General features: G+C 46.9%; 1 protein-coding gene and 1 long non-coding RNA gene across 3 annotated transcripts; one reads left to right on the top strand and one right to left on the bottom strand.

The window, feature by feature from the left end:
• On the bottom strand, positions 1-27,002 carry LOC128144742 (T-lymphocyte activation antigen CD80-like). Of its 2 annotated transcripts, none has more exons than XM_052793960.1 (7): positions 26,845-27,002; positions 26,587-26,687; positions 12,787-13,125; positions 9,830-10,111; positions 7,687-7,812; positions 4,579-4,702; positions 1-2,625 (listed from the first exon to the last, which is right to left on the bottom strand). In XM_052793960.1, the coding sequence occupies exons 2-6, from the start codon at positions 26,672-26,674 to the stop codon at positions 4,596-4,598; spliced, it is 942 nt and encodes a 313-aa protein (XP_052649920.1). In that variant the 5' UTR covers positions 26,675-26,687; positions 26,845-27,002; the 3' UTR covers positions 1-2,625; positions 4,579-4,595. The 2 variants fall into 2 exon arrangements, with proteins under 2 accessions (XP_052649920.1, XP_052649919.1); XM_052793959.1 differs by having other exon boundaries at positions 1-2,595; positions 26,845-26,990.
• LOC128144744 (uncharacterized) lies at positions 10,108-12,793 on the top strand. Its single transcript, XR_008236181.1, has 3 exons — positions 10,108-10,404; positions 12,015-12,084; positions 12,675-12,793. It is a non-coding gene; the product is annotated as an uncharacterized LOC128144744 (long non-coding RNA).
• Positions 27,003-27,409: the final 407 nt, after the last annotated feature.

Consider the following 27,409-nt stretch of genomic DNA (forward strand, 5'->3'; position numbering starts at 1 on the left):
TACATAGAACAGACATCTTTTATTACTGAGGAAACGAAACTTGAGTTTACCATGTATTTTTTAATACAATTAAAGGAGGAACCCCAGGAAAAAATGTTATGTACAAAATACCTGTGATAACAGAGCAGCTCACCTGGTACAAAGGCCCAGATATTAAGCTGAAAAGGTCTCACAGAAACCATTTGTGTGCAATTCACTGAATACAGAATAAGGCAATAGAAAACATGATTCATAGTATAAGTGCTTAAGGAAAAAATAAACAAAATAACCTGCCCATCAAGAATATAAAAATAAACTGATGCTAGACATACTTGTCAGTGAAAACTTTTTGTTTCCTTTAGAAGGAGTTACTTAAAGTGTCACAGGAGTCTGCGGTGATGTAGAAAGGTTTGGCACAGTGCAAAAGACAAACCTTCTCCAGGAGGCTGTGCAATTGTCAGTCTGGAGCAGAAGTAGAGGATGAGATAGTCAGAGGGAAAATGGTTGTGCCAGTACAACTGTCAGAGCTCTGGTGTGGTTGGTAAGGTGGAAATGCATCGTGGTTATAGGAGGGAAGGAAGCACAATGTTGAAAATGAGCAAAGTAAATAAAAAAAGAGGGTGTTCAGCCTGCAAGAAGCTAGTAGTTTGTGCTGGGAAGAACAAGCATAGACTGAAAGAAAAGGAAACTTGAAAAGTATGAGATACCATTGACCATACAGCAAGTCCTGCAATAAGGTCAGGCTGCCTTTTGGAAACACTGCTTTCTGTGTCACCTATGTTCTGCTTGCAACCAGAATGCACAAGTGCAAAGAGTATTGCTTCCTTATGACCCACCTTATCTCCTTTTCTCTGTCAAAAAACCCTCCTTAAGAATGTTCTGAAGTTCCCATTTCACTTCATACAATGGGAAAGCAGTAAAAAAGCTGATGGGGCAGCATGACTCTGCAGGAGTAGAAAGGGAGCAGTGTCTTATTTTTTACTAGCGACTTGATCCCTTAGCCTCTCATAGCTCAATCCTCTATAAACCACTTTTAGTCCTCCTATTTCCTCCAGCAATTTCTCTCTCAATATGTACCTGCTAGAAAGAAGTGAAACAGAATATTTCTTTGCTGTGTCCTAGCAAGATAAACAACTCAAGCAACAAAACATCCCACAAAGAGGCATGGTGCTTTAAGACTTTGGTCTGCCCTGCTAACTACACACATGGATAGAGCAGTAAGGGAATGGGTACAGCTTGCAGTGGGACAGAGCAAAAGGGCAGGACAAACCTGTAAAACTCAGGGCAGGGTTGAGTTAGGTTAGTATGCAGAGTTGCTTAGGAAGCTTGTTGGGGCTTTTTCCTCTTTTCCCTTCAAAATGAGAAACCACTTTTTCCTACACAGTAGGCAAGAATATCACCCAGATCAGATGAGTCCTATCCAATGTTAGCATCCTGTAGGGAACTTCCTTCAAGTCCTGGCTGGGTAGAGAGAATGCTGGCAGAAAGCAGCAGCATTCAATGCACAGTAAATCCCTGTGTCGCTGCGAGAGAGTCCCAAGAATCTGGAGAGCCTACACTAACAAGTATTCCTATGCAAATGTACAAATCAAAGCAGACCTATGTTTATGAAGCAAGGCCCTGAGTTACATTTCATTACAGTAGATACATGTGAGATAACCACCGAGTGTTACAGAAATTTAAATGGGGCTTTACAAGTGTGGGTAGGAAGGAATGCATATAAAAGCTTCTACATGTGTATGCGCAAAGGTGTGCACATGCGTGTACTCACACACACACACCACCAGCGGGCTGCGCTGCGTCAGATGTGCTCCTGTATCTCTGAGTAATTTCATGGAGGAGCTGTATCGTGGTACCTGGCTTGTCAAGGCCATCCTTTCAGGAGAGAAATGTTACGAGAACTTGTGCCACTGCTGTAGATAAGCAATATTAGTTAGCTGTTAGGTGTGCCGTCAGTATGTATCATTCCCTAAAAAGTCTCATAGCACTGAAAATAAGCATAAGGCATATAGTCTCACCTCAAGGTGCTTTTTCATGAAAAGTGTGTGCATTATTGCCTCTTTAGCAGAGAAGGACATATATCTGTAATGGTCAAGTCCAAATCCGAAGTCCTCCAGCACAAAGAACAGTACTGGTAGATACCCGTGTGAGGCTGAATATGAAAGAAGTTTTAGCTGCTCCTAGTTGCAACATGGAGGCACAGCCTGACCTGAGATGATTGTGTGTCGGGGTCTGGGGTCTCCCAAAGGCCAGCTCTGCGTTACTAAAGGGGTAGATGGGGGTGGGCTATCTGCTAGGGCTCTGCAGGCCCCCTGATTTTCATAGAGGCAGCATCAAAGCCGGGTGATCCCAAACTCTTAAACTGGTATGTCGATGCTGACAACGCTCCTCTTCTGCCCCGTTGCAGGAACACAGAGGGTCCTCCCAGTTGGAATTCAGTGACCCCATTGTAACAAGAGTACCCGACAGCTTCTGTGGCGTAGGTAGGGTTTTGTATTCATTCACACAAGATTATGTTGTCAGTCTTCTTGAGCAGAGTTTTCTATTGCTGTCATCCCCTTTCAGAGAGCGAAAGGGTCAACGCAATAAGCATTGCTGTACAACGAACAGTGAGGACTGCAGTGCAGAATACAAAGGATAAGAAACCTGAGGGACACAAAGAAAAGATTTTACTGATTTTCCCCCACTTCTTAATCCTAAATGTAAGCCAGAATGTTGTAGAGCCGAGACAAACAGGGATCACCTGCGATAGCCCTCCACAAGAGGGCTCCTATTACAGTAAAGACAGAGCTGTTCAGAGCTAGGCAGCTCTAGACAGGCACTACAGTGAGCTACAGACTGGCTGAACGTTTACTGTGAAAACCTTTGGACCGTACAGAGGTGCTATCTCTCTGCGAAGTGAGGATGACTAATGACTGCACTACCCTATTTAAGCAGCGATAGGACATGGCCCAGCATATCACATCATTACAAGGTGACAGTCAGACACTAAGGAAGCACAGCTTCCATCCCGGTCCACAGGCAGCAGCCGTTCCAGGCACTGGAGTTGGGAAACACAAGCCACTTACAGAAAAAGCCTGGAAAACTTTTATAAAAATTATTAAAGAGGAATGTGGCAGAATGGATTTATTCAGTAGGTGAACTCCTGCCACTCCCATCACAAAAGCCCCCGGAATTCATGCTAACCAAGGCTCTAGTATCTGTTCCAGACAGGGCCTTCCCCAGAGGAAAACATGAGTGGGTGGTCAGGTTTGGAAATGAGATGAGTGGCCTCAATGATAGTTTCCCCTCCTTTCCATCTCAAAAATGTTAAGCTTTTAGATTACTGCAACGCACAGCATGACAAATTCATGACTTCTAGGACTCTACAGCTGTTACTCTACAGCATTACCCTGGCAATTCAGCATGCTGTGGTGAGAGCAGGAAATGCAGTCACCTGGATAATGATGTGAGTAAGAACAGTTAGCTGCTAATCTTTCCTTAAGTCTCTTGACTTCAAAAATGTCTTTCTGGAGGACACAGCCCTGCACACTGCTGAGCTTTCAAGCCAAAATGAATATAATGCTTTGTAGTCATAAAACCTTGGTAAGCCAGACTTTTCCCCAGCCCATCCTTCACAACAACACATTATCGAACGTAACTCCTTTTAAAATATGAGTGTTTCCTGGGCAAGCCTCAGAGGGGAAACTTTTCCTTCTCCATTCCTCCAGCTGCTGAAGGGAATGGGAGATATCTCAGAAGTGGACTGGCATTGCTGATTTTACTGGAAAAGATGCAGTTGTTCTCTTGTTCACCTCTCCCTCACCACCATTTGGTCAATCCTTCATTTCTATCATCAGGGATGTTCCCATGTTTATGTATAGGATCAGGCACATGGCTCACAGGGCATCAGCCAGAAATAACCTCTAGGGGATGAAGCCTCATGTGAGACCTGTAGTAGCAATGAGCTACTCACAAATGAGTCCAACAGGACAGGAACTAAAAGACTGTGCCATTCTTATTTAGGAGGCCCATAAAATGAGCACAAGGGCAGTGGCAGGGGATGTCACTGCAGATCCTGACAGATGCATGACCATGCTACAAACCCACCTCTCATATTAACCAGCTTCCTTACACAGGTTCAGAGGAGACACTGACAGTCAAAGTTGTCAAATGTTCCTTTTCTTTCATCTCTCTCTCTCCCCATCCCCATTTAGTCCCTAAAAATTAATGTTAATTAAGGAAATGAATGCCACAAAAACTTGCACACCATCCGTGCAGGGCCAATTCTGTGGAGAAAGCAGCTTAGCAGCCCAGGAAATTTGGTTCTCTAACATTTTTCGCTAGATTCATTTCTAGAAATTTGAAATAACCCAAACAAAGCAATGCCCCACAAGCAACATGAGCATCATTCCTCTAGTTACCTGACTGGGAAACACCTGACCGGGAAACACCATGTGTCCGAGTTGGCAATAGGGCCCTACCGCTTTTATTTACCCTTAAGGACAGCACACACTCATATTAAAAGCCATACGTGGTTTTGTGAGCTAACATCACCCTAGAATCTAATAGTATTTGAGAAGCTATTTTGCCAAGAGAAGAATGGTGGAAGAAAACTACCTGCAAATGCAATCTGGTCATACAGATGATGTTTCAGATGTCACTTTAGAGCTCACAGGTGGCTTCATACATTCTTTCACACCCTCTTCCACTGAATCCTGATGCTTACAACAGTGAGAACAGACTGAAAAAGAAGATACCTCATTAGTATCTGGATAAAAAAGCTGAATCCAAATGTCTTCTTCAACAAAGTGAAGTATGACTGAGAGTGGGAAGAAAGGAGAGAAGAAATTAAAGAAAAACAAATCTTGTAGCTCTAGTTACTTCTATTGGCAGGACTCATCCCTGCAGTACATCTGAATATGGCTAGCCCATAGCCATAGCCTGATCTGATAGAAAGCTCTGTTATATGTAAATGTTATCTATACAGTGTCATATGGATAAAACAGTTCTCATTAGCATAGGGCTAGGACCTCAGCCTGGCACAAAGACAGGTTGCTACATGCTAAGATAAGGACAGAAGGGAAATAATGGTAAAAGTTACATGTCACTAAATGCAGTTTACCAAGCAAGTGAAAGAACACCAGTGTTAGAACCAGCCAACCAACTCTTCCAGTGCTTTAAAAGGAGTTCAGATTAAACAGGTCCCCTTAGTATGTCAGCATGTATGAACGATTTTGTTTTAATAATGGAAGTTGAATCTTTCTGTACTATTACAGCAAATTGTACTTGCACAAATTTTACAACAAGGATTCTAAGCTATTCTTTAAGTGACCTCTAATCTCAGTCTACTCTTGCTGCTTTGTGTTAAATTAATGAAGAGCCAAAAAAAAAAAAAAAATCTAGAGAGTTTCCATTCTTAAATTACTGCAAAGATAGGCTGTGAGCTCCTCAAAGTAGAGGGTTCTGAACCTCAACAAACATCTACCTGTTTTGGTCACCACCACAATCATGCATCTGAGAACTCTTATTTCCGTTTTGCTCTATCTTTCTATTCTTCCCTCCCACACTTCAGCTCTTTGAAGCATGGCTTTTTGAGCTCAGAAACCACTCTTAGCATCAAGGCAGCTCTCAACTCAGCTTTCCATATGCCAGAAAAACAGAAGTACTCTCAGACCTATTCTGAGCTCCCACAATAGCTCTTGAAAGGTGACCTGTAGCAACACCAGCAGGAAGCACTCTGAGGACAGGTATTTCCCTTCCCAGACAGGTGGCAATACAAAGCAGCATGAAAATGTGACAACTGTGCAAACTGGGAAGTTGGATTGAAGCTCTAGCTTCAGTTTCTTACAGTATACGCCTGGTCTGGAAAGTCGCTGTACAAAATAGCACCACCTAACTCGGCAAATCTAATCCTTGTGCATATTAGGAAAATGGGACTGAAAGGGAAATTCCAGTTTATGCAGCCATGTCCTGTGCTGTTGCAGGTGATCACATTCTACCACATTGGTATGCTTTTTACATGTACTTTAAAAGCAATTTGGTTTCTATATAAAAGGCTGTCTCAGAATGCTCCAGAATCTTACTGATTTAATGGTAAGGAACCTTTTAATTTCCAGCCTATATTTGTTTAGAGCCAAATCTTCCAATTCCAGTTCATTTTCTCCTATAATTAGAAGTTCATTATCCATGCAGCTGACAGCACAGGCTGTGATCAGCTGTGATTTTCTTGGTCTCAACCTGCTTGCTGCCTTCCCATTGACATAGCCCCAGGGAACAGCAGGGGAGAACCAGCACTGGTGTCATAGGGGCACATGAGTGGAAAATGAGGAGGTGCACAGGTGTAGCCAAGAGTCACTGCCTTCCAGAAGCTTCCTTTCTTTGTGATAAAACACCAAAAAGAAAATTAGCCCAGCCTGACTTAGTGGTCACACTGGTTTTTGAAGGGATGTGGTTGGTGAGCAGGAGAAAGGAAAAATGCTCAAAAAATGTTCAAACAAAATGCTACCTCCACAACTCTGACTTGAGAGTGAACTTGTCTGAAGTTGAAATAGACGTAGCAGAAGACACAAGCATGACAAACTTAAAAGTGCCCCTAAGTGAAGTGAGTCCCTGCTGCCTAGCAAATAACTTTCCAACTGGGGATACCACTGCGATCATGATGAGTTAAGACGCTCAGACTGGTGGCTTCTGGTTTAAGTGGGCTGAACACAGAGCGCTCTCAGTGAGGTATCCTTGTCTCCAGACTTGACCTCCCCAGTGACTGACAGAACTTGATTGGGTGATATTTGTAACGTGTTGCAAGGCCTGCTGTCTTTCTCCAGGGCTGCTTTTCAAAGCTGCTAATGTGGTGTGGATAGGACATCTACTGCTGTTGACTTCCAATATTGGCTGGATTCCTAGCTGCCTTTATAAAGCCAATAGATGTCTACCCTCATCTTCAGGGGCTTTCTGGCTAGGTCACCTTAGACATGATTAGGAGCAACAGCTAATAGATGAGATTTTTTTGAGCCACAAAAAAAAAAAAAAGTCTACTCAGCTGCCAGCTAACCCTGAGATGCTTGAGGTCCCCTTTGCCATTGAAAAACTCCTGGAGACATGTCTGGAGTTACTGAAGGCTTCATAGGGTGGGACAGGGCACCTCACCTGTGCTGGTTTTGGCCACACAAAGACGACAAATCCATCTCTCCTGATTGGGGTTCTCCTAAAAGTGGGACATTGCTATGCTTAAGTCCTTTCTGTGGACCTAGCACTATGCAGTTTTGTAACTTTGGCTCTGTGGGATTGTTTCTGAGGGATTGTCTAAGTAGGGTGGTAGAGAGATCTCATTCTGAAACTGTGTTCAGCTCTATCTATCATGATCACCAAGATTCTTGGCATCTTCAAGCATCTTAATATATAAAAAGGGACCTTTGTGCATCTCTTCAATTCTGTATACCCCTGATTTTGGAAATACTCTGATCTGCTGTCAAAACTCCCCATCACCCCTTCACTCTCAAACCTGAACCCTAGCGCTGCCTGCACACAAAACTTAGGAAAGTCCTGAGCTGGACTTAGATTTTGTGACAGTAGATGCTGCATTAAAAAAAAAAAAAAAAAAAAAAAAAAAAGGAAATGAGAAGGTACAAAAATACCTAGCGTGTCAGTATAGTTTCTATAAATGTGTATTTTGCATAGAAACTCCATAAGCAGTAAGAGACTGTTTCTTCAAAAAGGAGCTATACTTACCATGCCTTGGGAGGTATCTTGCTGCAAGGGTGATAGCCAAAAGGAAGGTGATTATGATGATACTTGAAGCAGTAATGACATTATAAGATGGAGGCACAGTAGGGACAACGCACTCCTTTGTTTTTTCTGAGACAGAAGAAATAAAACATAAATAAAGGGCCCAACAACATATTGGCATTTTCACGTAAGAGCAGCTATATGAATTTTGGTGGTTCTGGCCAAATTCTCAGATATTCAGCCTGAAAATTTACCTGTTCAGTAAACAAACAAAGCTGGCACCTAAATTTCTTCCATTCTCCAAATTTGCTTTGTGCTGAAATTTTTAATGTATCCACAGAATCAGAAATGATGGGTCTTTGTCCAGAACAGGACTGAGACAGGCAATATTTAAAAACACATAAGCTGTTTTTAAAGAAACTGGTTAGGCTTGGTGGAAAAGTCTGAGTCCATATCTAGAAAACTTCCATTCTCAAAGGTACTCTGCAGTTTTTCTTACTGTTTTCACCAGATTTATGCCTAATTTTTTCCCACTGAATTCACAGGTGATGGAGAATGATGCATTAAACAGACTAGAATAGATTTTTTTTCTGCGTCGCAGGAAAAGAGTGTTGTGGCAGAGTTCAGTTTCAGTGGATCTGGAGCCTTTGGCTTTTTACCACTGGAGATGCCCATTCTGCCACTTGGAGACTAGAGCAGATAACAGGCCATTCTTGTACAGGAGAGGACAACCCTAATTCAACAGGAGGGACAGACTTGGTGCATGTTCATAGATCTTCAGATTTTCATTGTCTGCCTCTGGCACAATTAAGCATCATTCAACTTCTAAGACACTAGCCTGATCTGCTGTACAATCTTCCCCTCCACTGTAGGGTTTGCCTCCTACGTTTACCAGAGGCTGTATTCTGTCTGGAACTTTGTGTTCATGGAAGACTTGTTTGGAGGACCATTTCCATCATACCAAAATGGGAGTTGTTCCACATTTTAAAAATCCAAAAGTGCGGGTTTTGTGACTGTGGTTGTCACTGCTGATTGCACCCTCCTCTAAGAATATGTGTGACAAAAGTGTATTTCTATTATTACTTTTTTTGTTGCCCTCCTTTTGTATGTAGTATGATAGTCATAACATTCTTCCATTACCATCTCTAGGGACGTTATGCACTACATCCAGCTATAACCAATATTCATAAAGCACTGGTTTCTGGCATTCGTCCTGAAGCTGAATGGCACCTCTCCTCATGAGCCCCTTTGATTTTAGTGAGATTGATGAATAAGGTACCTTGATGAATAAGGTACGATTCCCTAGGAAAAATAGCGCTTCTCTAGCTTCCCTTGAAGGTGCCCTTATCTGATGAAAACATCAGACCCAGAGACATTTCAGAATACTTTTTTTGTAACATTAAAAAAAAAAAAAGAATCCTTTTGGCTTTAAGAATTTTCTTGCAAATCCCCTTCTACTGCAAAACATCTGGACTGTAGTGTGCTGCCTTCCCCCATGCTGTTCCCACTTGTGCCTCAAGCTTTTCAAAGCACAGACTCATCTATTATGTTATCACTTTTAAGCCACGCACAGTGATGGATTTTTTTTCTGTATGAGTTAACCCTATATTAAATATGTGTATGAAAGCAGAATTTTGTCTAGACCCCAGCTGACAGTTTCTGTCACTGAAGCAGGAACAAACATGCTTGTTAAATGAGGAAATTCTTTTTAAGTGCAACCTGTGGCTTTTAAGGCACACACATTTCTCAAGTCCCTCCATTCGAATACCAGGTCTGTACCACGCAACTGGCAGCCAGATCATGCTGGTACAGACGGGCACTGAATGGTGGCAACCCCAACCTGTGGGAGCCACTGTGGCTGACATCACCAGATCACAACAGGATCCAGTTGGTCTCTCAGCCCAGCTGTGACACGGTAGAGCAGCAGAAAGACAGAGCTGTCTCTGTTTGTCAGTCACTGTCATAACTCTCCTCTCCCACCCTTGCTGTCTTACAGCCTTTGAAATATTTTGGTGTGCAGCTCACAGGTGGGATCATTGGGTCATCTTTGCATGAACAGATACACAAAATCTACTGCTTTCTCAGAGACGCAACTCAGCAGATTCAGCAAAATGGTTTTTTAACACAAACTATTAATAAAACCTACTCAGAAGCAAACTGGTGGACTCGGCAAAGCCATTGTATTCAACGGAGCAAGTGATGCTGATGTCTTTGGTCACATTGAGCCACTGTTTGCCAGTGACGTTGTACGGGCTGAGGCTGGACTCGGATACCCAGCTGGCATTCCACACCATGGACACGTTGTCGAGAGCTCCAGAGAGTTTGGGTTTGGGGAAACCTCCATAAGAAGAACATCTTACCACCATCTCAGTTGATTCACAGGAATTAGCCAATACTTCTGCTGTTATGTTCGGCTTACTGAAGTCAGCTGAAGCAAGAAAGATTCAGTTACCATTCTGTCAGATTACAGTGAGGGCTGCAGTCCTGATCACCCATGGTCAAAGCAAAGACTCCCCCACAGGGCATTCTTCCTCTGTCATAACCTGTTTGGCCTTTCTCGTGCCTTAGCATTCTCCCCACAGCCTTGACTGGCTACAGCCTTGGCCTTTGCTGCTTCTCCTCCCTGGGTAGTACACAGACTTCATGACCCCACCTCTCCAATGCCACCATTTCCCTCCACATAGAGCAGTCTGTGGAACAACAGAAGGAATCATAAAACAGGTAAGAAAAATATGGGACTGAATAAAAATATGTATTACAGGTAATGGTAGACAGTCGTCGTCCCCCCCCCCATTAGTCCCTTCCCAGCCAGAAGCTCACAGTGGGTCCATCTCTGCTGGGAAAGGAGGGGAGTCACATGTTGGTCTCTCAACTGGGATGGCCAGCAAGAGACTGAATTACATTTTCTGCATAAGAGCCCCTCCAGAAGGCTCAGCTGAGAGCAAGACCAAGTCATACTAGTCATTGCAAAAATGCATAGCAATACACAGGTCCTCTCAGACCATGTTCTCACTGGACTTTTTTCTCATTGCCAAAGACAGTTTTCAGAGGTTTCCCAGCCACACAGCTTGTTCCATGCCCTTCTGCCTGGTCAGATGTATTGCTGTAAGTGTTTGTGAGGCTGCATGGTGAAATGGATGAGAGGACTAATGAGTGAAGAAGGAGAAGAAAGGTGGTGATCTTTTTAGCCCGCTTCCCTTTGCCAATCTGGTTCACCATGTTACTGTAAACAGTTGCATTGGTAAAACTGAGGATGCCCATAGGTTGCAATGAAGAGCCCAGGGTGAGGAGGAGGAGGCAAGGGGTGGCAAAGGAACTATTTAAGGCAACTCTCCCACTGGAAAAATCTCCATGGGACCACATCTTTAGCAAGAGAGGCACCAGTCAGAAAAAGAAACTCAGCGTGTGGCTTCCTGGTGGGCATAAGTCACACCAACACCGCTGCTGCCAAAGGGACCAAATTCTCCCTCCCACCCCTGCCAGCTGTAGGTCCATAGCCTGCACACCCCCGCAGATGCTAGCCCCAGCCACGGCAAGGCCAGGCAGAGAGCTGCAGCGTGTAGCTCAACTCACTGCAAAATGACCCTTTTTGGAGCAGCTAAGGTTTTGTCTGTGATTGCTCCCTGCCTGACTCACCATTTGACCACATGACTGCTGGGATCTGCACAAGGCAGACAGCCTTCCGGTCGTTGTGCATCTTGTGCTGACCACAAACCCATGGTCTAGGCTTGCGAGTAACTAGTAATTAGTGAAAGAAAGTTGCTCAACATTGCACAGCCAAACAGTGGCACACAAGGAGAGACCCGGATTTCCTTCCAGGCCCACTATCTGTTGAGCAATACAGCATTGACATCCAGTCTGGAAAGTCCCTTCAAACATCCCAGCTGGCCTCACCAAGGCTCCCTGATCAGTCACCAAGGAGTAACACCTTTCCACCTCTCTAAGGTTAGCCTGATTCCAGCAGGGGTGAGGGGAGCTTTCCCTTTCCTGATCCCCACAATAACTGATCCCACTTTACCAAAGGGAGCCAAAGTCTACCATAATTATTACAACTGGCCTGTAAAGACAGCAAGGGGATTTCTGGAAAGAAAGAAACTGGAGTATTTGCAGGGAGGAAAAGAGATCTGTTGTTTCACATTTTTCATGCAGTTAACTCCTCGGCCCTCACAGCTAGAGAGGGTGCTGGCAGTGCACTTCCCTTTTTTCATGTCAGTTCCCAGAAAGATCACTAAATTTATTTCCTTGCACACATGCCCACCATGCCCTCAGACAAGCAGGCAATGGCCAAACCTCAGGAGACTGGTTATTTTTGCTGTTGAATCTCATTCCAGATGGGGAATATTCATTCACTGACTTGTCTGGAAGATTCCTGGAACTCTGTGCTGCTAAAGGTATTCAAATGTGTGTATATATTTATATATCTTACCAGTATCTCTGCTTCTGGTTGAAACCAACCGCCACAAAAACAGTGGTAGAAATGGAAAATAATGTCAACGGAACTTTTTGTAGCCTCCAAGAAAAGATTCAGATTCGTTTTGAGCAAAGGAACTCAGGTTGTTTCTTTAAGGTAAAAAGCCTCAAATCTCCAGCTGAGTTCAGCCTTAGGTTGTGGATCTGCAGTGCAGCTGGCCAGCCCTCCCAGAGAGCCTGGGCTCCCCAGGGGTTGGATGCAGGGCTGGGATGCTGCTGCAGCCACAGAAGAACAATGCCACCCCATTCCTCTTTCGGCTTGGATGCTTCCCGTGCACCAAGGACTGGGTGTCTGCTTTGCCCAAAAGACAGCAGGGGGCAGAGGTGGCCTAGGGCACCCAGCAGCAGTGGTACCTGGGGAGGTGTCTTGGGAGGGGTCCTTTCCCAAGAGGGAGGCATCAAGGGGAGGTTGTTGGCGTGGTGGGAAAGGCAAATTTTCTGTAGCTGGGGTAGCTTTGGAAAGGTAAGGAGGGAGGCTGCTATAATGGAAATAGTTAACAGACCTTCTGGCACTCTTTTAGACTTCCTGTGAAAGTCTATCTGCTACATTATGACTAAAGCTTGGAGGAGCATCCTTTACCCACCAGAGGCTGGCACTAGAAAGCCTCAGATATTGGGAGGCAATCCACCTACCTGTAACAAAGAGGGTGACAGGCTCATCACACACAACAACTGAGTTCTGCGAAAATCTGAGGTGCTGAACTACACACTGGTAAGGGCCATTGTCCAGGATTTCCACTGGGGAGATCCACAGGGTGAGGTTCCTGGCATCCATCTCTGTCCGGTTCCCGTACTGCTTGTGCTTGGAGATCATCTTCCCCTCTGCATAGGCAAGCACTACCTCTGTAGTGTTCTTCTGCCAGTAGACCCGGTAATTATGTAGGCTTTCCGAGCTGGGAATTTCATGACAACAAGGCAGGCCAACTTTTTCTCCCACTTTGCTTTTGACTACTTTCTTCTCCAGTGCATAGCCTGTAGGTGGGGGGCAAACAAAAGTCAGTGACACAGTGGTATAGCCTTGTGCCAGGACCTGCTGCATAGAGCTTACCTCTTTCAGCTCTGTCTGTACCCGCTAATGTACTTCACCACCCACCGAGCTGTTTACAACTTCAGCCCTGCACTGAGGGGAGGCTTCCCTTGGCATTGCCTCTTATGTGATGCTCCAGTCCTACTTAGGATCCTGAGCCAGAGGGCACACAATGATTTCTGCATGGCTTACTGAAGGTAAAGGCAGGAGAGTTACCTGCCTGAACAGAAATTTTGCTGGCCCCTTAAAAAAAAAAACAAACCCACACCTCAGAGTAAAAAATTGCCATTATTCATGTATGGGGATAAAAACATACATGCCCAAACTGCTATCTCCTCTGCTCTCCCTTTTCAGAGCTCAGTGTTTGGAGCGTCTGTGTCACCCTGCAGTGGGTTCCCTGCATGCCAAACAAGGCCACAGTGGACTATTAGTTTGGGGGTTCAGGGTTTTTTGGGGAAGGGGTTGTTTCTTTAAAAAAAACCAACCCAAAGCTTTCAAGATCCCAGAAGCTGGAAGCAACCCTACAATGATAAACAAAGGTTACAGCCACACTGTCATCAGCCTCCTAGTATTAGCAAATGAACAATTTTGCCTAGTCTAGCTAAAACAAATTTGTATTTGCGAAAGCCCATGGGCCTCCCTTGGGATTACTTACAAACCAGCACAGGCATTCCCCAATGCCTGCCCAGCAACCGTGTCAGTGCCACACCTCGTATACAGGCATGTGCCTACAGTAACAAGTCAAGACCTTTGCAGGGGAAAATTAGGTGCAACTTTGATCAGGTTAGCAGTAATCCCTCTGCTTCGCACTACAACTTCTATGCACTCCACTCCTGTAATCAGCCCTGCTTTCCCACTCTCCTTCCTCTTTCCAGTGGGTAGGTGCTTGCAGGAGCCAGGACCTGATATGTGAGGGTGCAGCCTAGCAAGGAGCTCCTGCTGTTACTGGAAGAGTGACCCAATACTGACTGACGTGCGGTCCTGTGCTGCACCAAGGCCAGGGCAGATAGTTGGGCTTTCGCCTGGGTTTGTGCAACCTTCAGGATGATGCTTATCTCTGCGCACCCTGCTTTATTAGTCCAGAAGGTCAGGTTGCTTTACATTTGCCCTGCTTGTCTCGGCCTCACTACCTTAGCACCCATCTCCAGTAGCGGAAAGGGGATACCAATCTGTTGCACTCCATTGACTGAGAGTGGAAAAACAAGGAAATAGCTGGCCTCAGGACTGAGAAGATTCAAATTACTTCTTCCTTCCCTGCCAAACAGATTTCAGTAAACATGTCTGAGAGAGAAAGCAGGGAAGTCCTGACCAGGTGGTGTGCCACTGATGGGGAGAGTGCAGCATCGCCCATTGGTGGAGGTGAGACCCCACATGCAAAGCCTCTGCCTGAAGCGTGAACCGAACGCTTGACAAAGCTGAGCGTAAGATCTGCCACCCAACCCTAAAAAAGTCTGGCTGATGCTGGCTCACACATTATTGTCACAGCTAATGCCTAACCACAGCCACGCTATACACAGGCATAGAGTGCAGTGCTCAGATTATGACTGGGATGCTATGACATTCAGACCAGCTGAAGTGTCCAAAACTGCCACATGCTCGTTGCCGGCCAGGACTCATTTTCATAGCATGGACTCGCAGACCCTTGGGATGCCATCACACAGCTGGCAGCAAGACCCCTGCAGCATGCTGACCTGTGCCCAGCAGCACACTCTGATGAGATGCTTTGCAATCCCCCAGCTGCCAGTGCTGGAGGGAGACAAGCAGATGCTCAGCCAGTGCATCGGCACAGCTGGATCCTGGGGCAGCAGTGGGGGCTGCTTGCTGAAGTTAAGCCTAGGCAGAGAGCCTGGGACAGAACATGAACTAAGCTTTCACCCCGCTCCCCTGCAGCACACCTACCCCTGTCCCACTTGCATGCTTTACGTTAAATCTGTAGGAAACACACTGAAAAATACTGGGGAAGTCCTGGCAGCACTATGGAATGTTTTAATATTAATTAAATAAAATAGAATACATAATTAAATGAGCAACTTCTCATTTAACTGGTTTCCCTCCACTCAGCCACTTCATTGGTCTTCCAAAGGGAAAGATTCAAACTCAGTCGTCCCCCCCCCACTACCTGTACTTCCCCTTATAATGCATCGCAGACTCTGAGCAACCAGACTGGGGGCAGACCAGGAGCCCACTCAGCCCGCTGACCTGTGTCAGCCAGCAACGGGTAGCAAAATGGCAGAAAACCAGTTCTTCCACACCACACAGGATAAAAACTGCCATACCCTGCCAACCTTTGGTAGCCAGGAATTTAGGGATTTCTCGGCATCAGCAGTTTAATCGCTACTGCTAGACCTGCCCTTCAGGGAGAGTTCTTGACCCTTCAGGAATGCACATATATTTTTGGCTTCCACAACATCCTGTGACAATGAGTTGCACAGTTTGATTACATGCTGTGTGAAAAAGCATTTCCTTCTGTTCACCTTAAAAGCAGCCCACTTTACACTGTGATTCTTGAAGTTCCTCCTCCTGCATGTCTGCATGCATTTGTGCATGTGTGTGTTTTTTCCCTCGACCACATCTTCGCTTGTTCTCACAGTTCAGCTCCTACTACTGCTGGAGAGACCCACAAGAGCAGCCTGTCAAACTTTGGGATTGTGGAGCCCGATAAAGACAATTTTCTATTTTCTTTTGCAGCAACAGGGGAAGAGTAGGCGTACAGTAAATGTCAGGGTGACATCGCATCATGAGTTGCATGAGGTTCTCCACGCCTTGCCCCTAAGAGTCTCCTTTGCAACCAAAAGGAGAACAAAAACCTTCTCCGCAGTACATGTGCTGGGGCTGGAAACTCCTGCTGATGTCACATCTACCCTTAAAAGGCTCTGCACCCTTGAAACTGCAACCTGAATGCTGCAAGCCTGAAGGAACCAAAGTCCACGAAGAGTCATTCAGCCCCACAAAAGTCCCCTTTCACTTTAAAGGTGAACTGCAAAGCAAAAATGAAAATTCAGTTCTGTCCCATTTGTGTGCTGAATGCTCTCTGTAACCAGGCTGTGGGGGAGGTATCCACCATGGAAATAATTTTTAATGACTTTTCTAGAAAAAAAAGATCCCTCCTCTTCCCACCCACCTGAAGCCCACCCGCTCCCTTGCTGCGTACTCACATTGCTCCATCTCTGGAAGCCCATGGCATGTGGCAACGCTGAACTAATGAAAGGGCTGACTTTCTGTTCCCCAGGCAGAAAAACATGTTTCATTCAAACTATGCCTGTGCTGCAGATGCCTCATATGGCAGGGCTAATTAGAACTGAAAGGTGAGTGTAGAAGAAAACCATCCTTTCTTGTATGCTCCAAGAGTCAGCAAGCAGGAGAGCTGTTGAGCCTCTGTCCCTGTTTCCTTTACTCCTTGCCCAAGCTGTGTTTCAGAAATTCCCCAGCCACAGCTTGGTTATCCTGACCACTCATACAGTCAGGCAGTATGAGAGAGCAGATTGCCTCTGGGGCAGAAGTCCTGCAGAGACATTTGACTGTAAAAGGCAGTAAAAGACCACACAACGCTCTAGAGAAGCAGCGTTGAACTGTTGGAAACCTTCAGATAATTCCTGGTGAACAGAAACCCCAAAGCCTTTCTCTTTCCCCTCTATCTCCCATTTCTCTGCCCTTCTGAACTGCTTTGCCTTTTTTTGGTCTTACCTTGTGTTACCTTGCTTTGCAAACAACTGTCCTGGTTTTGGCTGGGATAGAGTTAATTTTCTTCCTAGTAGCTGGTATAGTGTTATGTTTTGGGTTCAGTATGACAATAATGTTGGTTACACACTGATGTTTTCTGTTGTTGCTAAGTAGTGTTCATACTTAATCAAGGATTTTTCAGCTTCTCATGCCCAGCCAGCAAGCAGGCTGGAGGGACACAAGTAGTTGGGAGGGGGGACAGCCAGGACAGCTGACCCAAACTGGCCAAAGGGGCATTACATACCATGTGACATCATGCCCAGTAGATAAACTGGGGGGGAGTTGGCCAGGAGGGGCAGATGGCTGCGCAGGGACTGGCTAAGCATTGGTCAGTGGGTGGTGAGCAACTGCATTGTGCATTACTTGTCTTTCTTGGGTTATATTTCACTCTCTTTTTGTTATCTTCCTTTTCATTACAATTATTATTGTTATTATTATTAGAATATTTTATTTTATTTTTATTTCAGTTATTAAACTTTTTATCTCAGCCCATGAGTTTTACTTGTTCTGGACTCTCCTCCCCATCCCACTGCAGGGGTGGGGTGCAGAGGGGAGGATTGGCAGGGAGGAGCAAGCAAGCAGCTGCATGGTGCTTAGTTGCTGGCTGGTGTTAAACCATGACAGCAACCCACAAAGCCACACGTGTGAAGGGAACGATCCTTCTTTGTGGGCCTCGAATCCTTTGCCCCTGTGTAAGCAGCAGGTAAGACCTGCACATTTTTTTGACTGACAGTCCTGCAAAAAGCTCTGAGGCAAATTGTCAGCTGCCCTCCAAAACCAGGAAGGTCCAAACAGCCTTGCATTGCTTTTTTTCCCCGTAAGGTTCCCTATTTATCTTTGCAACAGCAGCTGGTCTCTCTACTCTTAATTATTGGCATCACTGACTCTGCCTAGGTCCATGCACCTGGGACTCCCACTCTGCTGGGGTGCTGACACCTTTCTTGCCCTCCGCCTGCGCGTGGGCTGGAAAAAGGGGCTTGGGGCAGCTCTGGGAGGAGGTGCACATCATGTCATGGCAAGGCAAGGGCACTTCTGGTAACTGGGGCTGGGCCAGCTGAGGAAAACACATCTCATGGAGCTGTGGCTTTGTCCTGGAGGCCACCCCCTGGGGTCAGTGCAGGAATCGCACCCAACAGTCCCCAGGTAATTCTGCAGCTCAGGCCCCTTGTTTTCTGGGCATAGCACATTTGCCCCAAACTTGCAGGGATTATCCTGTGAGGACAACACAGTGTTTTATGGGAATTTCCGAGCAAGACAGGTAATCAGTTGAAAAATTGAGAAATTTTGAAAAGCTGTCTTTAAAGGACTAGACACTCCCCCTTGGTCTTTTCTTTATCCCAGGTGATTTTACCAGTAAGGAATCAGATTCTCCCAAAGCTTTCCATGGAGTTAAAGTTCAGCAAACATCCTATACTACACTGGAATACGTGAAGAAATGCTTTGTATTTAAATCAGTGTTGTGACAGACTCCTGTGAATACACTGATCACAGAAAGACCCCATTAGATGCCCAAATAACTTCTATGTGGAGACGTCATTTCAGCAGTGCATAAAAACACTATCTTCCTCTGCCTTTCACTATAAAGACCCCATGCAATGAGAAAGATGGGACGGAACAGAGGAAAGTGGGTGCTGGCAGGCCCTGCTGGCTGTTCTCTTTAAGGAGTCCCTGACTGCATGTTAACCTGGGCACGAGTGCCTGGCAAGCCTCCTAGGCTCCTTCTACCCAGACTCCATTCCAGCAAGCAGAGACATGCAAAGGGAGGTCTCGGCATGCAGAGAAAGGAGGAGCCCCTTGCCCTTGCACAACCCCAAGCCCAGCCTTCCAGTCACAAACTACAGGCCTGCTGCTACCCTTCAGCTGCTCTAGGCTGCTCTGGCAAAGCAAAGCAGCTGCAAACCCAGTTTGTTTTACTCATGTCATGGTGACTTCTTGCAAGGTCATGTTCCCTTATTCATCCCAAATCCAGTAAGACAGAGGAGCAGAAGAGCTGCTCCCGAAGAAAAACAGCGATGTACTTAATTCAGCAGCAGTTCCACTCAGTCTCACTTCCCTGTACCCACTCACGCTAGTCAAACATGTCCATGGCCATTAAGTGACAGGATTAATCCTAGTTTACAATGATGTCATGACTTGCCTGAGATAGGGAAACAGTTTAAAGAGGTTTTTCTAAAAGTTCAGCTCTGCTTGCTTCTATGCCGTAACCTCGGGGTACTGAGTGGTATAGCAAGGGCATGGCACCCCTTCCTTGGCCTTATGCACTTCCCGTCTTCACATTGCCACATTCCTCCTGAACAAAACAGTAACCTTGCTTCACCCAGCTCTATACAACGTGATTTGGCAACTATTATAATATCCCCATGGTGTTTTGGTGCCTGACTCCTTCAGCAGTCTTCGTTCCATTTTAATGCTGTTTTGTTTCACGTGCAAAGCCTTAAGCGAAGAAATCCTTGAAATCACGAAGTGACTGTGAAACCCATAGGACACCTGCCTGCGTCTATAGACAGAAAGCCCATCTTTGGGGGTGCTGACTAATCCCATTTTTTATTCCCAGCAGCTTGTTAACTTGAGGCCCTATTGATGACAAATGAAATTATCAATCTTATTTGCCTCCCTGAGAATACTTTGATAAGCAGTGATGTACGGTAGGTAACACTCATTTTAGAGTGGTTCACAGGGGGCTCTCAACACATGCTGGTGTCCGATGTGGTCCCAGTTTCTTAGACACTCACTACTCCCATTGAAGCCCTCCCTCCGACTGTGGTTTCCTTTACAGGTTGCAGACTGAATGCTCTGCTTTCTCCAGCCTTAATTGCTGCTCACCAGAAAGCAGATTTCACACACCCCCGATAGCCTTTTTGCCACAAAAGCCAGCAGGGCAACCCAGCCAGATGGGGAATGAAAGGAAGCGCTGTTACTGAGTCACGACTCTGTCAAAAACCTGGCTTTAAAGGGAAGGAAACTCCATTAAACACAAAAAAGTTCCACGATCTGCAATTAGCAACTGAGAAGACAAAAGGGAATCTGAAATAACTTTGGTAAAGGGACTCACTGCAGCACTGGGGCAGCTCCAGCCAGCTGGTACCCCACCCTTTTGCTCTAGCTTATATTTCAGTACTTCTTGAGATAAAGATCTACTGCGTTCTGAGTCACCACTGCCCAGCCGGGACAAGCCCACCGCCTGGGTATGTCCAGTCTGCTTTGTTTATAACACAAGTAAGATCGCAACCCTTCGGTTGGCAAATTTCTAATCTTGGCAGTAGCCAGGAGGTCAGATCCAAGCAAGGAGCTGGAGATGAGACGCCAAAGTACTTGGGTGTGGAACAGGGACTATATTGCATCTTAAGATCTTGCCCTTTGCTGTGGAGCCGTCCACATGGGTGCTGCACGCTCGGGGAGGAGAGGAAGGAGTGCTTGCTTATCTCCTATGCTGCATATTGGCAGGGACATCAGCAACAGGGACAAAAGGACATCTTTGACTTGGGGAAAGGAGCGAAGGGAAGAATCTTTCTGAACCTTTCCCCTTTCTCCATTCCCAGCATGTGGAGTGGGTGACCCTGCTAGAATAAAAAATGGCAGGAGGGACACTAAATCTGAATGTTCTCAGAGGATTTGCATATTTTAGTTCCTTTCGAGATCAAATTCCTGCAGCTGGCTCACCACTCTTACGATTTCCCAGTTTGAGGGCAGAAACTAGATGTGGCAGTTGTGTAAGACAGGACTTTGGGGGAGATTTGTTGCACAAAAAGACAAAAATAAATTTGTTAATTTTTTCCCCTGCAGACTCTGTCTCTTGCTGACTGGATCACTTTGTACTTCCTCTGTATTTATCTCCCAGCTGAAGATGTTCTCAGATTATTTTCCTAATTCCTCCAGTACCACTGCCATGCATACTACTGTCCTTGCAGCACAGCTTTTGAAGTTGAGGTCCTCCCCACCACTTAAGGCCACAGTTTTCTTCAGTGCTTGCTAAATCTCACTGCCTCACATGATCCCGAAGTAGCCAGCCCACTCTTGAAACTAATAGAAGGTGAAAGTGCCCAGTAACCAGGAAAATCAAGTATGATACCTTTCACATAAGACCACTCAAAATTAGAAAAACTACTTTTTTTTTTTTTTTTTCTTCTAAAGTACTTGCCCACAGCCATAGCAATGTTCACCAGTGCAGCTAACAACGCTACAGGCCTGCCAGCCATTATCTTGTTATAAAAACCTGGTCCCTGCTCAGGCACTAACTCACAAGTGCTCTGCAGATGACAACCTTGACAATAACCCTGCAGCTGGAGGACTGGCTGGAGGAGAGATTAAACAGCCCTATATAAGAGTGCAGCATGGCAAATGGTAATTAACTGAAGGATGACTAAGGAAATGAGACCAAAGCAGTCCAGAGGTGTCTGAAAGCTACAAAAGCCACAGAGTGAGTGAAATGAGAGTCTTGGGCAGGGGCCACTGGAAGCACCGGCTGGGAGCATCGCAGGGCAGGGTGATGCGGGGAAAGGGCTCTCTCGGCTGGTAGGAAGCAGTGTCTGACAGCAAGGTCTGTTCAGACTGAAGCACTTCCCCCAGCACAGGGATAAAACCCTTGTCTGCCGGGCATTTAAAACTACACCGGAGGGTATCTGCTATGGCGAGAGCAGCAGTATGCAGAGACCTGCCTCGATGGTCTTTTCTAACAACTTTTTATGTGATATGGTAGCACTCTGGGCTCGCCAAAAGGTGTATGTCTTTTGAGCACAGTATAGCTAGAGATGCCACCATTACCCAGCAGTCAGCACTTTTATTTTCAGTCAGGGAGTCCCCTGGGACCAATGATATTTTAAAAGCATAACAGTGAAAAAGCAGAAGCAAAGCCTGTGGCATTTCCACGTTGGGAAAGACTTACATATTCTTAAATGACCTCCTGAGACTCCCAATGGTGATGTCCCTCCAAGGGGACAGAAGAGGTACAATTAAACATAAAGTTCATCTATTTAAAAACAAAACCAATCTCCTTTTGCCAAGCAAACAGACTTCACTGCATTCAGCACATTTGCCTTGCTACCTCATGAAAAATACCACATCTAAATGTGTGCAGCGCTTACAGTAGGAAACACATGTTTAAAAGGAAGGAGAGTTTCTCTGAACATGGAAATTCTCCTCCAGCTTGGCACAACCTTGGGGTGCAGCCAGATGACAAACTGGCACTGATCCCATGCCTTCCCCACATGAGCAAAAGGGATCTGGCTCCTCTTCCCCTTCCAACCCCACATGCTCCCACTGCTTTCCTTGCAGGGCTCTCCAGAGGATGGTTCAATACACCACATTGCTGTAAAACAAGGGGAAAAAAAGAAACTTTCTGCTAAGCTGGAAGACTACTTAGATCATCCAAGGATCAGACACATACCAGAACTATTGCAAAGGACAAGGATTGCATAGCCAGTAGCAGAGGAGAGAGGAGCAGGATTGCACCTTTCTGTGGCAATGACCTGTTCGGCACCCTCAGCTGTGCAATCCGTCTGCACGTCCCTCCAGGGTACACAGCTGCGGGCGTAAAAGCAAACTGGCACTGAAGAGAGCGGGCTGACCCCTGCAGAAAACTAACTCATCACAAGCAACGCAGGGTCATAACTCCATCAGTGGCAGCCTTCATTTTTGTCAGATTGATTACGTCCATTAAACCACACTTGTAACTCAGAATTGAGGCAGCCATCAGCAGGAAAGGTGTGAGGGAGTACAGGGTGGTAACCTACTGCAGTGCATAAAAACTTTAGCCCCAGACTTTGCATGTTTAAATGCAGGAATGTCTGACATTCACATTGCAAAAAAGTTACAAATGTCTCAGTGATTCAAGAAATGCAAAAAAGCTGTTGCCCTCAGAGTAATGTGAGCTCACCAAAGTTACCTGGGTTCATTCTGATCTAACTGGAAAAAGGAAACAATGTGGGTGAAATGAACGTTGGACCAGCAGCTTTACAAACTCGGTGTGCAGGCCTATAACTGTATTTTGACTGTATAAGAATGTAGTTTGTCTATGTTTAATTTTCTGTGTTTTTTTTCCTAAAGAATTCTTTCATTTAAAAAAACACAACAGAAGAAGTAAAACAGAGTCTATAAGCAAAACCAGGAGCCTTTAGTTGGGTTTCTGTTTCTCCAGACAAGCTGTTACAGCAGGTTTCACTCTGGATAGACAGACAGACAGACAAAGGAGTCCCTTAGTTCCACTGCTCTTGTTTTTGAACCAAAGACATTTCTTTTCTGCATGTCTGGAACAGGAGGAGACAGAAACTCATCCGAAAAAAGAAATTAAGAAACCAGCAAGGCAGCAAGAGCAATAAGACAGAAACTCAATTTGCATCCAGTGATCAAGTGGGCAAATCCAGTACGTAAAGAAAAATTTCTGCCATCTCTGTCATCAAATCTGCCCTGGGCACAACCCATACTGGAGCTGGCAGGGAAACTGGATGTCAAGCACCAAAAGCTAATTGCTAGACACTTCAATATTTGGGGGCGGCCACAAAATAGGGAATCTTCCTTGTTCTCAGCCCTCTTTGTCCCCTTCTGAAACCCAGCTCCACTCTGAGCTCTTTATTGGCAGCAATGCGCGAGAGGGGATTCCCAGAGTGAGTTACTTGTGAGCCAGCGCTCGCTCACAATGCGGAGGGAAGTGGATATTTCCCCCCCTCCCTCAACTCTCCAATAACTCAGAAAAGCTGGAGGGATTTTCCTCAAAACTTCCCAAAAATTTCACCACTGGGAAGAAGCCAAGAACTAGGTGGTCCTCAGTCAGAAGAAAAGACTCCACGGAAGCTTAAAAGGAATAGTCCATGGACACAAAGCCAGGCTCGCTGGGTCCCTGCCATCAGTGCCTATGCCATGTTTGCACAACGGGCAGGGAAAAGTCATACTGAGCAACTTCTAGCAACATTTTCCTAGTTTAACAAACTGGGACTGAGAACGTCCTGCAATTTGTAGGTAGGTGTGAAGGTCCAATAGCAGGAGAAAAACAAGCCCATGGGGATACCGGCAACGCGTTCAGACTGTAAATAAATAAGTCTGTGCTGTAATCAAGGCTGTTCTGCCACTCTTCTGCTGTGCCGAGACAGCAGGGTTTTCATGCACATCAGTGTCTCCAGCAGCAGATGACATCTCAGAAGCAGCTCTAAATTACACTGGCATTTCAGTGGATCACCTCAGGTGAACCCCAGAGTAGCAAACTTCAATTCAAGGGGAAACGTATCTAAGTAGGTTGGCCATACACGATTTCCTATGAAATACAACCTTCAAATCATCCTTTTTAATTAAGCCCCCCATTAATGCCTCCTACTGCTACAATGTAAAACTTCAGCCCAGCATTCCCTAATTACTATTTTACTCACACTGGGCATACAGAGAACACCTGCTTTTATGCTAGCATGCTACCTAACCTTTCAGAGTGCTACAGCACAGAGATGTGCAAGCACCAGGACACCCAGGCTAAACCCAAGGACACAAGATGTAGCCACAGGCTCTGGGTGCTGGCTTCAACTGTGCCTTGATGTGGTCATGAGCAGTCCCACGTGGTGTCAGTTCTGTAAATGTTGGCCTTGGTGACTCGCTTAACAATGCATGGGAAGTCACTGGCAGGGCGATAGCAGACTCCCAGGGCTTCACCATTTTGCCGTGACAAGGTCGGTCCCTGTGGGTGACCTAGGGAAGCCATCACTTACAAGTCCCAGTAAAGCTTTTCAAACCACTCAGTTGTGGGTACTGTGCCATGTATTTTCAAGGGTCACTAACGTAGGAATACCTCTTTTTGGAGAGAAAGGTGGCAGAGTGTGTAAGTGTGCATACAGAGAGAGAAAGGAAGTGCATCGGCTGTGCTGCTCTTATCAGTCGGCCAAGCAACCTGCTCCTGAGGCACCAGGAATTTCACAGACTCATTGCATGGGAAGCATCTAACAATTATGAAAACTGATATAATGCTTTTAAAAGAGCTTTTTTTTTTTTCCACTCTGCCTCTTGCAGAATTAAACCCTAGGATTTTGTAATTGATCAGATTTGGAGAAGTAAGTCTTCTCAGCACCAGGATGGCCAAATCGTCCTGCTGGCCTATGGATTTGTGCCTTGTGTTTCCCAGCCCAGGCACCTCTTGCCAAGCCTCCCAGTCCATTCCCAAGCCCTTGGTGCCACCATGGTCCTTAGAGCCCCCTCACAGCTGTCCCCTGCCCTTTCTGTCGGCCGGGCATGACGAGAGGCAGCACGGGCTCCAGCTGTTCGGGTGCCGCTCGTGGCTAGCCAGCGGCTTCCATGTTGTGGGCAAGGATGCCACATCTCTGCCAGCTCTGCCTTCCTCACAAAATTGGTTGAAACTGGGCAGGGGATTTGAAAGTTACAAGTAGGGGCCTAAGACACAGATGGAGAGATGGAAAGCCGGATAAACTATCATTCCCTCAGTAAACCATATTAAAAAAAAAAGTACAACTACAGGAACATCTAGTTTTCTATTATCAAACTCCAATTTCTAGTACTGGATATTAGCATGCATCAGACTGTATATCAAAGTATTGCCCGTCTTTGGAATCAGCATCCATTTTAGAGAAACTACATGACTGGTGAATTACCACATGCTCGTAATTACATTAATAACATACCACAAGCTCTTAAAGTACAGAGAGAGAAACAGTTCTGCACATGATAGATTGTTTGCCCATTGCAGTACAGGCAAAATACATCTGTGCTTGACACGTGTTTTGCAAGCACAGAGGTAGGGGAAGGAGTGCAGGGGAAGACAGGAGAGCAGAGATGTCACGCGCAGCGTTTGAGGTGGTTGCTTTCTTTACAAGTGAGCTCTGCGATTCAATCCCTGTTAAATTCTCTGAGTTTTGTTTTAAGATTCTGAGACTGAAACTCAAAATGAAACTCAGCATCAAATATCTCCTGGTTTCACAACATCAGCATGAAAAACTCCTCATTTTGCAACCCTTGATTTTTAATCAAAGCCCCAAGTTCAGCCCAGGTTTGCTCTAGAGGACTGTTAGCTTCAATGAAACACTAAAATTGCCAATAAGCACAACCTATTTTGCATCCATAACGAAGCCCAGCTTCAGAAGCGAGTTTCGTGTGGTTTCAAGGTTAACATTTCACACAGCTGAGAAGACTCATCCCAAGCCTCTCGAGGTCAGGAGGGACCTGCGGACTTCAGCGAGCTTTGCGGCAGGTGCTTGGAGAAGGACAGGGGACAGCCCTCGCAGTCCTCCGACGGGGACTTGCTGGAGAAAGCACTCGCTGCGGGCTGCGCTGCCTGGGCGGTGGAGAGCCCTCCGACCCGCCGCCCTGCCCCACCACGCACTCACTTTTAGCCGTCCAAAAAACTGCAGCAACCACCCCGCCGCCGAAGCCGAAGCCGGAGGGGCCGTGCCACGTGCTCCCAGCAGACACCAGCTGCCCCCCAAACACCCTCCTTCCTCTCGCCCCGGCTGGGACGGGCGACCACCTTGCCCCTCCGGGAGCCGGCAGCCTGGGGCCACTGGGCGGGGGAGCCGAGAGCTCACGCGTCCTCAGCGCTCGCCACCGTGGCTAGCGAAGCCAGCCACCCCAAGCCCTGGCCCAGCCTCAGCCCTGGCAGGAGACGCCCCGGGGGCCGCTGTCCCCTGCCGACCGGGACACGGGTGCCGCTGCCCGCTCGGGCCCAGCACGTCCCCCCCCCCACGCCAGCCGCTCCTGCTTACCTAAACTAAGGCAGAGCAGCACGAAGAGCCCGAGCCCCAGGCACCTCCTCAATGGCAGCGCCGGCGGGGCGGCGGGCAGGCACGCCATCTTCCTGTAGCTCCTGGGCCGGGAGGAGAGGGGGACACGGTTAGGGGAACGGCGCCTGAGGAGCCACAGCACCCACCGCCACACCCCTCTCCTTCCTGCCCGCCGCCACCCCAGAAAGCCAGGAGCGCAAGCCTAGCCCGCCCTCTTCCCTGCCCGGTGCCCCGGGATACCTGTGGCTTCCCTGGGCGAGCGGCCCCGAGGCCGCTCCCTGAGGCGGGGAGGAGGCAGGGGGCTCAGTGCCGGGCCATGGGCGCCCGGCTCCCGCCGCAGGGCCGCCGAGACGCTCACTCCCCGCCGGGGCGCGGGGGGAAGGCGGGCGGCGGGCGGGCGCTCGGCCTCATAAGTCGCCTCGCGCCCGCCCACGGCTTCCTCGCGGGGCGTGCGTAGCGCCGCAGTGCCCGCCGCCCGGGGACGGGCGCGGGTGACGCTTTCGCCCCTCGGTGCCGGTTTGGGTGCGCCTCCGGCGAGGGAGCGGGAGGGCTTCGGGCTGAGGGGGCGGAAAGGGGCCCTGCCCCTGCCCGGCGGGCATCGAGCGTGAGCGTAAGGCTTCGCAAACGGGCGTTTAGAAGTGCAACCAAGTTAAACACCCGACGCTACTTCGGGAATAATCCTACGGCATTGCGTTTGAAATTAAGCCCCCCCACACACACACACACCCCCCCACCGCCATTTCAGGCCCAGCCGGACGTAATCCAGCTTCAGTTACATAAAACAACAGAATCCAGACAGACCGCC

The sequence above is a fragment of the Harpia harpyja genome, chromosome 8 (genome assembly GCF_026419915.1).
Source record: "Harpia harpyja isolate bHarHar1 chromosome 8, bHarHar1 primary haplotype, whole genome shotgun sequence".
In the NCBI taxonomy this organism is placed as follows: Eukaryota; Metazoa; Chordata; class Aves; order Accipitriformes; family Accipitridae; genus Harpia; species Harpia harpyja.